General features: G+C 31.6%; 1 protein-coding gene across 4 annotated transcripts in view; it reads left to right on the top strand.

The window, feature by feature from the left end:
* The window catches only part of pnt (ETS transcription factor pointed), a 130277-nt gene that overhangs the window by 11882 nt on the left and 105343 nt on the right, over positions 1 to 13052 (top strand). The window contains exons 1-2 of one of the 4 annotated variants that reach the window (XM_011065396.2): positions 126 to 242; positions 9296 to 9405. In XM_011065396.2, coding sequence (XP_011063698.1) covers positions 9301 to 9405 — 105 coding nt within the window. In that variant the 5' untranslated portion in view covers positions 126 to 242; positions 9296 to 9300. Of the gene's footprint in view, positions 1 to 125; positions 243 to 2254; positions 2598 to 9295; positions 9406 to 13052 lie in introns of those variants that run through there. The other 3 variants (XM_011065394.2, XM_011065398.2, XM_011065395.2) reach the window with 3 other exon arrangements.

Genomic DNA, 13052 nt, shown 5'->3' with positions numbered 1-13052 from the left:
AGGCGTCGTGACGGTTGCATCCAGTTGTTACATCCGAATCGTGTTTCTTGCTGTTGCGACGGTTTGAGAGCAAATCTCGTGCACGAGGAATCATTCTGGATGTCTTTTGCATTTTGAGAATGTTTGTCGTGACTCATCAAGCGTCACCAACAATCGTACGTTGATCTAATGAGTCGTATCCATATCCGACAATATACAAAATCTTCTGAGCCAGGAAGGATTTTGATATCTACTTGCACAAGGTATATGCATATATATATATATATATATATATATATATATATATATATATATAAATTAGTCGAATCAAAAAATTTCGCGATTCAAAAATATTTGAATCACAAATGGCATAACATTGCATGATATAATTATATATCATGCAACGTTATTTGTGATTCAAATATTTTTCAAATATTTTTATTCGACTAAATAAATATGTATAATATTATTTGAATTACGAAAAAGTATTATTTCTTATATTATATTTTCTCATTTATTTCTTGTTATATAATATTTTTCATAATTATTCAAATTGTTTGTATTATATGACGTTAAATCTCGTGTCTTGTATGACTAAAATTAGTTGACGATTATGGACTTAAAAAATGGAGCATGAGTTCCAAAAATATGAAACCTTTCGCCATCTCTTGAGAGACAACGCTCTATCTCTCTTCCTCTTTCTTTTTCTCTCTTTCTCTCACTTTCTAGTATCATATTAAGGTACTATTTCATAGGAGTATTAAGCATAGAAATTTATTGTACACGAGTCTGAATTTTCTGTTTTATTTTTATAATCTTGATTTAACTATTTAGCAAGAAATCTGTTTTATGCTAACTTTTAAAAAGATGAGAATGTCCATTAAAAATCCATTAAAAATAATAACATTAACAATAAAACGCTTATACTATAATTTAGTACTATTTGTTTTATATCCTAGTTTAAATTTCAGTGAACTATCTTTCACGTCTGAAACGATTATCTCAAAACGTACATCATGTAAGAGAAAAGATAATAAAGATGTAAGAAAAAACTTATAATTTAGACTAAATTATGTGTTTTTTTTTTATACTATAAGTATAAGAAAAATGCTTGATGCTCCCTTGATATAAAAGCACCTTTAGGCCTGTTTTTTAAACTGAACTTTTTGTTTTATTTATCTTTTCATTTTTTTTTGACGTGGAAAAAAAAAAGAGGAAAATGCGCGCGCACACTTAATAGTGTAAGAAGTTTACCTAAAAAGAACAGTTCGTCTTTCAAGATGGCTACAAATTCTTTTCTTTCTACTAAAGGTTCATACTCCTTTAAGTTCATGCCTATATTCATGTCTATATTTATTAATTTTCTCGGCGATCGACATTATTAATATTTTCCAATTTTTTGTAATTTTTTTCGATGCTATTATAAGTTGATCTATAATAGCACAGCATTTTCGTAATTGTCAATGAGACTCAAAGATAACTGCAGAGTTTTCAATTGACTTTATCGACTGTCGATGTAAATTTTTTGATCTATATAAATATCTAAAAAATCAATTACATATAATATATCAGATAATTTAAATCATTACTATATATTACAGATGCTTTTCATATATAAGCATACATAACGTTGCAAAAATATTATATATATTTCATATACATATTTCGTATTATATACATTATAATATAATAAAATTACATTTTTCTCTATTATTCATGCATGGATCATTAAACGCAAATGATAAAAATAAGAGTGCAAATTTTGAATAAAAATCAAATCCATATCATATAAATATACATATATATTTATGCCTGCTTAGAATAATTACATAAAATTAATATTTTGTTACAAATTAATCAGTTGAATTTTAATAGACATGGATTTTTATATAATTGTCAATCTTTAATAGACACTTGTCAATCTCTTTGGTTTCTAATAATCACTAGCATCTCAAGACATCATTTAGAATAAAACTTATTATTATCTTTAATATCTCGGTGCTCCAATTAATTAGTTTACCGACATCTGTATAAAAGAGTGCTATAAATATCAAATACGTTTCCGATTCAAAATAAATTCACGAAGCTTCAGTCTAATCACATTATTCAAATATCATAAAGAAATTTATGCTTTTAATAGATGGCAGAGATCTGTTTGCGTTTAATTTTTACGCGGTCCGTCTAACTACGCGTTCGTAATGACCGCGCCGGCGCGGCGGCCATTTGCCGAGGCTTGGCGGAACTTGCCGAAGCTCGGCGGAGCTTGCCGAGTCACGTGACGCCGCGATACGTACGATCATTCGCAAGCCGTTGGCTGCCGGCCGAAATTACGACGCCAAGTTAGTAGCGCGCTTAGTTTCATTCATGAACGTTAGGAACGCGGCCATAATACTCCTGTAATCTGTATATTGTGTATACACCGGGCTGGTACACTGTACACGGTGTACACCGTCTCGTTGCGTTAGTGCTGCTGCCGATGTGCGTGCGCCTCACCGTCGTCGTACACGTGATTCCCGCTTTGCGTCGTGTTTTTGCATGGTGTTTCCCGTGTGCGACCGTACCACCGGCTGGAAGTTATCAGCGATAAATCCACGGGACACCAGCTAGCGGCGAGACAGGTGTGTAGAGAGAAATACAATTTTTGTAGCGTCTTCCGAGTAAAGTAACCGCGATCGTCCGAATAATCGGGATCGGTCGAGATCTCTCATAGTCGTCGACGCGATGGCTTATGTGTCATTGACGAACGTTTCGGAGCTGCATCGATGACGCGTTTATCTTCGCGCCCGTTCGACTCTTGTTTTATGAATGGATCATAAAGAGCGAAATTCCTCGGCCGCTGGCAGCCGGGTAGTTTTAACTTGAGTGCTCCGATTAGAGCTAGAGCTTATTTATGCGGCTTCTTGTACAACGTCGCACGACGAAGCCACGATTCATTCCGCATGTATCACGGTGTAAAAGACTTTTTTTTGGAGCATGTCAGAATATATCGTGCGGATGGTTTTATGATTTAGTGAACTCTCGTTGAATTTGGAAGGTCTCCATATCGCGTACTTTGTCCCATCGAGAGTCTAAAAATAAAAGCACCTTCTCCCTTTTTATTTTTAAATATTTGTCGTGATTATATGTAATTACACTGTAAAAAATAAAATGTTAATTTTAACTTACAGTCGTATAGTGGACTTTCTGAAACATGCAAAAATATTAAAATTAAAAATCTTTAAGTTAAAATTAACATTTTATTTTTTACAGTGTATAATATGTAGAAAAAATAGAAAATGTATAAAAGATAAAGAAAAATTTACATTACGCTTTTATTAGAATTATTACTTCGAGTTAGTATCCGATTTGATATCCAATTAGTATCCAAAAAGAATTTTTATTTAATTTCTTTTATATTAATAAGAAAATAGTAATCGTAGTATTCAGATATTATGGAGAAAATATTACGAAAATATGAAAAGTGTGAAAATTAAAATTTAATTTCGGCAAGCTGTTTTTTTCCGCTGACGCTAATTATGTAATTATTGAGAAATCGATGAGTGTAATAAATAACCATTGTTAAAATTATTTAACCTTGCTTTTTTTAATGTATTACTCTCATGATAAGAAAATATTTAATTATTGTCGAGTCTTGAAAAAAAAAAAACTTTATTTCTTTATTTCTTGACTGACGTATGTCATGTTTATGTTACTTCGCGAAAAGATTTATGCGAGCCTTATGACTACGAAATGGGAAAGAATTGTACGCTGAAATAGCCTTATCGTGAAATAACAATGAAATCGACTTCGATAATAAGAAGGCAGGCAATATGATGTCGCTGTGCGAGGTTATCATTGCACAAAGGGTCAATTTAGAATGTAGCTAAAGACCAGTTAGACAAGAAAAACTTTTTGCTGTTAGATTCGAGAGGTCGTGACATAAATCATGATAGGAATGTAAATCGTGACGACAATTCGAAATCTTTAGCAAAAGACCTGTTTTATCTCAATTCTCTCTTATACACACGAATTTGATATATTTTATAGATCAACCCAATCAGGTAAATTCAGTTGAGTTTAAATTAATTCTCTTTGATCTTTTCTAGATCTTCAAAGTTCGTTTTAGTTATTATGGCATAACTTTATGTATACATATATAAATATTGTATATTTATCCTATTTGGAAGCGTCTTTTATCTATCGTCGGCAATAAGAATGATTTGAAATAATGTAAAATCGTCTAAAAGAAGGAAAAAGGAATGCGATGGTTTGCATCAGATGGCCGAAGGTTTTTGCAGAATTTCTCGGATCTCAGACCATGGCGCGGCAACGTCGCGACTGTATCCTTTCATCTTACCATTTCTGTCTCTCTTTCTTCTTTCTTTAGCCTTTTCATGTTTCTTTCCTTTTTCTTACCATTTTCGTTTGCTAAGACGACGAACGATGACAAAGAGGGAGAGCTTCGTAAGAAGTGACACAAAGTCACGACGCTTGACTGATCCGAAACAGGAGCGATGCTCTTTTGATAAAAGATTCTATCTTTTCTACAAGATTATGCATCTAAAATATCATAAACATCGTAATGTTTACCGTTGCCAGAATACAGACAAGTATAAGATTCAAAAGTTAAGTTGTATCAAAAGAGTCGCCGAGTACGGACAAAAATTTTTGAAAATTTCTGTGAAATTAACTGACTTTTGTGATCATTCCTAATATATATTTGCACATCTATTTAAAACGACGTTTTTCAAGTAGAACAACTGGTCAGAGAAAAACTGGTCAGTTTTTACTATTTTAGATTTAGTGGACAGGAACCATTCGGTAACTGTGTGCTCAAAAATTCTGGTTAGGTAAAACTGGTCAGAAACTTCGATTTACACATTTTCTCGTTGATTTACTGATTGCATTGAACTCATGTTGGAGCAATAATTAAAAAAAAAGAAGAAAAATAAATATATTCAAATAGATAGATTTGATAAGTTATAATTTTACGCATAATTTTCTAAAAAATATGAAGATAGGAATAATTTAATGAAATTAACAAACTACATTTCGAAGTTTTCATAAGACATTCTAAGGAAAAACTTTTTGAATAATATTAGGTAGAATTCTTAATTGACCAATAAATGTTTGGCGTATTTGTTGAAATTAATTTGAACTTAATCGCTAGAGGATGTTAGAATGTACTTGCGATCCATCCAAAATCAACGATGATTCATAATCTTCTCGGAGCCATCAACAATGTTACGTTTGGCATACGGGTGCGTACGCATTAGATACAACGTGAAAGGTTCATCTGCCCGCATGTTGAATCTCAGTATAACAGCCCCTTAAGAGATATTACGTTGCTTTCAATAAGATATTGAGACAATAGACACTCCACTTTTGCGATGGCGGGGTACTTTAGTATTAATATGTATAGTCTGTCGTTGAGCATTCGAGAATATTGCGCCGTTATCGTTGAAACGCAATAACGTTACCGTAGAATGCACATGCCATAAATGCAATGAATTGAACTGATACTTTCAAATAAGGTAAGGTATACGTACATAATACGTATATAAAGAATATCGTAATCAAAGTGAATTTCTGGAATATAGAAAAGATTGAAAAATCAGTCAAACCTCAATAAAATTTACCTGATGATACACTGAAAAAAAATGTTACAACAGTATTATTTTAATTGAAAATAATCTTGTTAATTGAACAATAATATAATACTGAAAACAAGTAAAATTTTATTAAAATAAAATGATGTAAGAAATGTTTTATTAAAAGTGTTATATAAATTGACAAAATTATTTTCAATTAAATAATCTTGTTGATATCTTTTTTTCAGTATAGAATTAACTAGATTTTAATTATTGTTGCATTAATTACTGTATATTTTCTTGCAGTTAAAAGTTAAAACATAGAAATTAATGTATATTGTGCAAAACGTAATGAATCGTTAGCATCCTGATATGCTACATCGAGAATGAATAGACTGAGGCAAAATGCCATTTTATCTTCTTTTGTGTTATAATCTTTTCTCCCAATTTTTTCGCTCAGATTTTGTCGAAGAACAAGTAAACACAAGAACGAAAGACATTTCTACACATGCGCGTTTCAAGAGAAAAAAATCAACGAAAATTTTTGAGAAACGTTTTTAAAGTTTTAGCGAAAAAAATATAATTTAAAGATATCAAAAATATGGTATCAAATTTATTAGAAATTGACTTATTTACTTACTGGTTTTGATAATCTTCTTGCAACCGGTTACTTATCTGAACACTTGATTTTTTTTATAATTGATTAACGGATAAATATAGTCGATAGATCGATAATGTGCGCAAGTGGTGGAGAAAGCAGACAAAAAAATAAATAAAATAAATAAAATAAAATTATACGGAAGTTAAACGTTAAATTTATTTACAAGTTATATGCGATCCAAGGAAATAATATTTATATATAATATATTATATATATATATATATATACATATATAAAACAAATATTATCTTATGAAAATAATTTATTATCAAAATAATAAATTTATACAATATGACTCAAGTTCACAAAATATATTGGTACATATATGAAATAAGAGTACTTTTTATTTTTAACTTTATTATGCATTATTGCAATAATAATTAACTTCATTAATTAATCAATTAACATTATGTAACGTTTCACTTTATTAATATGCGATAATGTTATCAATTACTTCGCGTTTACATAATCCTTTTGAAACTTTTAGAAATAGCGAAGATCATTGATAATTCAGTGATGGTATTGTTTGTTTTCTTCTTTGTCTTTAATACTCACGATAAATAATTTCTGAGAATATACACGATATCTTTCGCTATGCTGCAGATAAATATCTGAATGATAATGGAATATCCTCAACAAATAAAGAAGTCAGTAAGCGAAAGTGATGCATTCGAGCGAGATGAAACGAGAAAATATCGATATCGAGATTTAGGCTTGAAAACAAATGATTGATACAATTTTTGTGTCGATAGGCCCATATTCTCGCTTCTCAAGATTCCCGAATTTTATCTCGAGACATTTGAGAATATCGACTATCTCATTTCATTTATTTCAAATATTTATATTTTATATAATCAGGCAACACATATAGGGTGTCTCACAATTACCGCATTTTCTCTTAAGAACGTATTCTTAAGATAATTTTGAAACGAAAAGTCTAATACAAAAATGTCGAGGCTACAATAGTTTTTTAATTATAATTGGTTAAAAATAATGTATAATTCGAAAACTGTGTAACCTCGATATTTTCGTATCAGGATTTTCGTTTTAGAATGTTCAAAAGAATTCAGAAGTAATAAAGGTTATAAAAGTAAAATGGTTATTTATTTACAAGCATTTAAAGTTAGTTTAAAGTTAGTTATAATTTATTAAAAGAAATTATTGTCTTGACATTTTCGTATTAGAATTTTCGTCGTCTCAAAATTATCTCAAGAATATGTCCTTAGAGGAAATGCGGTAGTTGTGAGACACCATATAATTATAATTGTTATAGGTAAAAATGTCGAGACGAGACGAGACGAGAAAAACAAATGATATATGAGAAGTTCTGAGACGATATTCCGAGATTCTCATATCGAAAAGCATCACTATAAGCCTCAAACAACATGCTTTCATGTCAAACATATTATGCGCAGATGGAGAATTTTGAAGCTAATCTTAACTTTCTCATGATAACATTTGCTATTCACATTGCTAGATAAAAGATGTAATGATTTATAATTTTTCTTTAATCTACGTTTAAGAAAACTTGCTATATATTAATAATAATAATTTCTGTTAAGTAAGATTTTAAAAACATTATCTTCAAAATATCAATCACTGTCGCGCGATAATTATGGATGAAGATAATAAGTTACGAAAGCAAATGAGTTAATCCGCTTTAATTAGCTTTCTTTATCGCCGTCGAACTTCCCGGTAGGGGTGCAGATAAATTCGCGAGATAAGTTCTATCAATCTGATGTTAAGCAATTATTTCAGTTTAGTTGAATTTATGTCACTGAGCTATTAAGAGTGTCACGTTTATTGTTATGTTTATTATTAATCACGTTTAATATAATAGCTTTAATTATAGAGGGCATCTATGGTCTTGAAATTAATATCTTTTTCAAGAATTGTATTGTATTTGTTGCATAAGTAGGTAAGCTACATTTAGTAAATAGTCGTTATTGTATAACGAAATGAATGAACGTATGAATTTATAAACAATAATAACGTATAATATTATAAAGAGTGCGTATAATATTATAAATAATGCGATTGTATTGAACGATGTTTTTAAAGTGTATTTACGAACCGTATCATTTTTTTGCATGAATGATAAACTAGACTGATAACCTAGATAGAAATGATTTTCTCGCGAAAAGTGTTTTATCCCATGCCTTAAAGAAGCTCCATGTTTTATCGTTCGTACATTTTTGAAACTTCTTGTAGACATATTTTAGCTGCGTGTAAAGGGTCGTGAGAGTCGAGGTAGCTCAACAGTTTTCCGTCTACCATCTGGCGGCTGGGGTTCCAGCCGGAGTAACCTGATCTTCGTCGCGGATTCGAATACCTCTTACACTTTACATCGCTCCATACGAAACAATAGTTTCCTTCCAATTAATGCACAAGTTTAACTTCTTCATTAAACGCTTTCACATTCTGCTTTAAACAAAAAGTCTAAAGATTTCAAAAATTGTGAACTAAATTAAATTTACATTTATTATTTAAACAAAAATAGAAATGTAATTGTTGTTGCGCTGTGCCGTCTATATTTAAAAAAATCTATTTGAACTAATCCTAATTTGAATTAATCGCTAAATTATTACTTGAATAACGAAAAACTTAAATCATATAATATTAAATAATATTTTTTGAAAATAAAAAATATTGATTTATAGATTGTTTAAGAATCAGTTATTTAAGTTAAAATCGAAACTCTTAGAATATTTACTGCATTAGCAGAATAATTGTAAGGATGATGAGATATAATTACTGATTGTTAAAATATTCGCTTCATTCATATTACCACGGTTCGTTCTTTACCGGACGATATCGACCGCATATCTAAAAGTGAACTATTTAACGGTTGATAAATAAATGTATCTCACGAACCAGAATATCGTGCCAAGCAGGCGAAGTCGGTATAAAATTATAATTGGGACGTCGTGTCATGTGATCCAGGCAAAGCCGCAAGCCCGAAAATTTAATCCATGTTTCTTCTTGCATACGTTCACGCGATATAATTTGGATAATATTATATATTTGTATATCAGTGGTTATTTTACTTTGATACCTTATAATTAACAAGTAATTTCTTTTACAGTCAAGATGGACATGGAATCTCTGTATGACTACGAAGAGGAACAGGACTTCTACGAAGAAAGCCCTGGAACCAGAAAGAGCGGCTATCCCATCGACCATAGATCCATAAAGGTAAATTAGCATTTCTATATACACAATAATGATACACAATAGAATAAGTAAAAAAAATGTATCAATTTTATTTCATATTTGTACTTTTAAACACTTTTCCATGATTGCACTCGAAAATTTAGATAAACGAACAAAGTATTTCATCTTCATATATTTCTGAAATATCAATAATAATGAAATTTATAACACTTATGTAATTATCCAGGTCTCGTATTAAAATTAATTACAATTATAACGAAATTGTATATTCAAGATATACAAAGTTATATTCAAAATTATTCAAAATTATTACTTATTATATTACGTTAGAGTAATTAGCATGCTAACAGGCACGTCTTATAATATGCTCGTTTTAAATCGACAATTCTCAAGAGCTTACGAGATTATCTATATAGATCTTTTATCAATTACATAAGCAATAAATTAAAACTGTCGAATAACTGTCCAAGCAATGGCAACCCCGTGAGACGCTTCATGGATATTCCTCGCTCTCGATGGCGTTGGCAAGCGGAGAGCGCGTTGGCCGAGCCGGTGATTGTGCCAGTGCCACTAACAATTCGTTCCTTGTCGCTCTCCGCCTTCGTTTTATGAATGAACGTAGAACCGGCACTCGGTTCCCCTCCCTTCGTTCTTCTCCCCGCTATCCCCCCCACGCGCCTTCAGCCTTCATCTCTCTGTCACCGACTGACCCTCGTCCGTCTCGCCTCTGCCCTCTACCTCCGTCATCTCTTTCTCTCTCTCTTCTCTCCCTCCTCCTCTTTTCTCCCCGTCCATCGCTCTCTGTCCATCGCTCAGCGAAGCCAAACGCGTCTGGTTGCCGCTGATTCGTACGTTGCGAAGCAGCGAACAACAGTCGAGACCCGAGTCTTGGTTTCTTCGACCGATTAACTTCTCAAGAAGCTCACGGCGTCTAAAAACGTCCACATAGGCCTATTATGTCTATGAATCTCTGTAAAAGTTTACTTAATTATTTGACTCTTTCAGATTAAGTTTTCTTACAACTTTATAAATATATAATTATATAGATTTTTTTATCATAATACATAATTAAATAAATTTTTTACGTTAATTAATTTTGGGTTAGTTAGATTCGTTGATTTTTGACATGAAGACATTGATAATAAATACTCTGTTAAATTTTTAATGTTGAAAAAAATTGAATAACTTGATTTGCATAATCAAGATGAAAAATAAAAAATGTATTCTGCACATTTTATTATACAAAGTTCTTAATTTTTTATTATTGAGAATTTTTTATGATTTTATTAGGTGTTGGAATTAATTCGTAGCGTTTTACAAGTGATGGGAAGTACTTTCATTAATGTATTTTTTAATGCTCATGTGAAATAAATAACATTCTTTCATTAAAAAACGCTACGAATTAATTCCAACACCTAATATATAAAAAGCTTTTTGTGCCGCATATATTACAATAAATATTAGTTGAAGTCTATTGTTTAAATTATTCATCTTTTGTCTCTTTTTTTAGAAATTATATTGAATCAGTAAAAGTTAAACAATTTTTAACTTTTATCAGTATTTGTCAAACCGTTTGTACATAAAATAAAATTAATGTGAATAATTAATTTAACGCGATTGCTAAAGATAAAAAAAAGACTAGAATGACAAGAGCAATATGATTCCGAATATCAAATGGACCACACGACTTGAATCGTTTGATCGTATATAGAAATGGAGAAATCCAGTGTACTAGTTGAGAGAAACAAGACGTGGAGAGGCGTCGTGCGCGGGAGGAAATGCGACGCATAGGGGAGGAGAAAGGGAAACCGAAGCCGCCAGAAATAGCATCCCTTCCCGCATCATGCAGCCAGACCTTCTGCATGCTCCTCTGGTCGTTCTAGTCGCATGCACCGTTGCTCGTCTTGCCTACGTCATACATTTGCTTGCTGCACAACGACGATGCGGCAACTTCATCATCCTACACACCATTCTCGTTCTTCGGCTTTTTTTTCCCTTACTTTCCACGTGACAGCAAAAGCAATAAAGCCATAACGTAGTTCCAGTCGCGTTACTGTAGATCTTTCTTGTTGCATACTTTACACTTACTCGTTACTATTATATATTTCACTTTTATTCGATACACGGAGAAGGATGAGAGACATGACTGATCTAGTTTACCTATATTTTATATACGACGTCTCGTGTATTTTTACTTTTTCCCGTCTATTAAACATCGAGCGCTATTATTACATTGCCTTTCATCGTTCGTTATAATATTTTTGTTACATGCTACCCACGTGGCTCGTGCGCCTCGCAGCTAGTGCATTCGCGTCCCACGTCTTCCATTCTTGGCCTTCTGTCCGTTCTTTGCTTTCTGTATGCGTAGCGGCAAGAAGATATAAAGGGACAATGTAATTTTAGTTCTGTTTAACGGATTATTTGTAAAATGTTACGACGCAGCTCTTCACAACACAACTTAACACTACTCTCATCCTACTTTTTGTTCCTCGCTGTTTCGACAATCATGAAATTTTTTACTGTAACGCCAGCGACTTTTTCGCTCATTGTACACTAAACCTCAATTATGCTGCGTCATTATACGCTTTCGCCTTCAAATCTGAATTTTCTCCATATATTCATTACTGAATAGACAACACGAAAGGTGACAATTTAACATGTTAAACATTGTATGTAGTGATTAATGTTAGTTCCACGTGTTTGTTATTGTTGTTATTTTTTTTCTTTTCATTCAATTAGATTTTATTTTTTCTTGTTTCACAACCTTTTAACGCTTAAAGTAGACCATTACGATTGTTTTAATGATAGGTTGTCCAGCTAATTTAATGACTGAAAACTTACAAGCCATCGATCTTGAATTAAGTGTGGGCGCGGTTCATCCGCTTCCTTCGTTGCATGCACGATATATTTCTACTATTAGTATTCTCATTATAAAGTCTGAACCTTATACAATCATATCTGTTTATAGACGTATTTGTTTACATATTAACTATTCGAATTTATAATTTAATTACGAAACATGTTCTCTGTTGTTCAAGATTTATGTAGAGTTTATTTTCCATTATGATTTATATTACCAAATATCGAATTATTGATTATTGACGTGAACGTTGAAATATAATATTATATCATATGTAATAGATCAGACACCACCACAACCTGATACAGCTCCATTATTTAAATACAATATAATTTGATTATCGATGGAAATTTTATACATACATAAATCACAGGTTTGGAACGAAAATATTTGGATTTCATAAGCAATGTAATTAGCACGATTTTAAATATACAACGCATAAACAACGCAATTATTATTTTTTAAATATTAACTCAAAGCGTCGATACTACAAGCAAGAGAAACGCTGTGGCATTGATTTTTCCGATAAGCTATTAATGTGAGTCGTGAATGAGCTGTTCTCTAATTTAATTTCGCTTGCATTCGAGGTGGATATAATAGTAGCAACGTCTGATCGATTAATTAATCAGCGTAATCGATAAGATATCCAGGCTAGCAAATCCAACGTAAGAATAAATTTAGTTTTCGTAATGTCGTAGCAAGTATTATTGTTTTCTGTTTTGTTTTTTTAATGTAATTTTATCATATAGTCTATATGATTCTTTGGCGAAGTGATAATATTTGTATCTATCACATATCACAATAGATT

This window comes from Acromyrmex echinatior, chromosome 2, assembly GCF_024713525.1.
Source record: "Acromyrmex echinatior isolate Ae372 chromosome 2, ASM2471352v2, whole genome shotgun sequence".
NCBI lineage: Eukaryota > Metazoa > Arthropoda > Insecta > Hymenoptera > Formicidae > Acromyrmex > Acromyrmex echinatior.
Note: the sequence above shows the minus strand (reverse complement) of the source record. Positions and strands in the feature narration are given on the sequence as shown.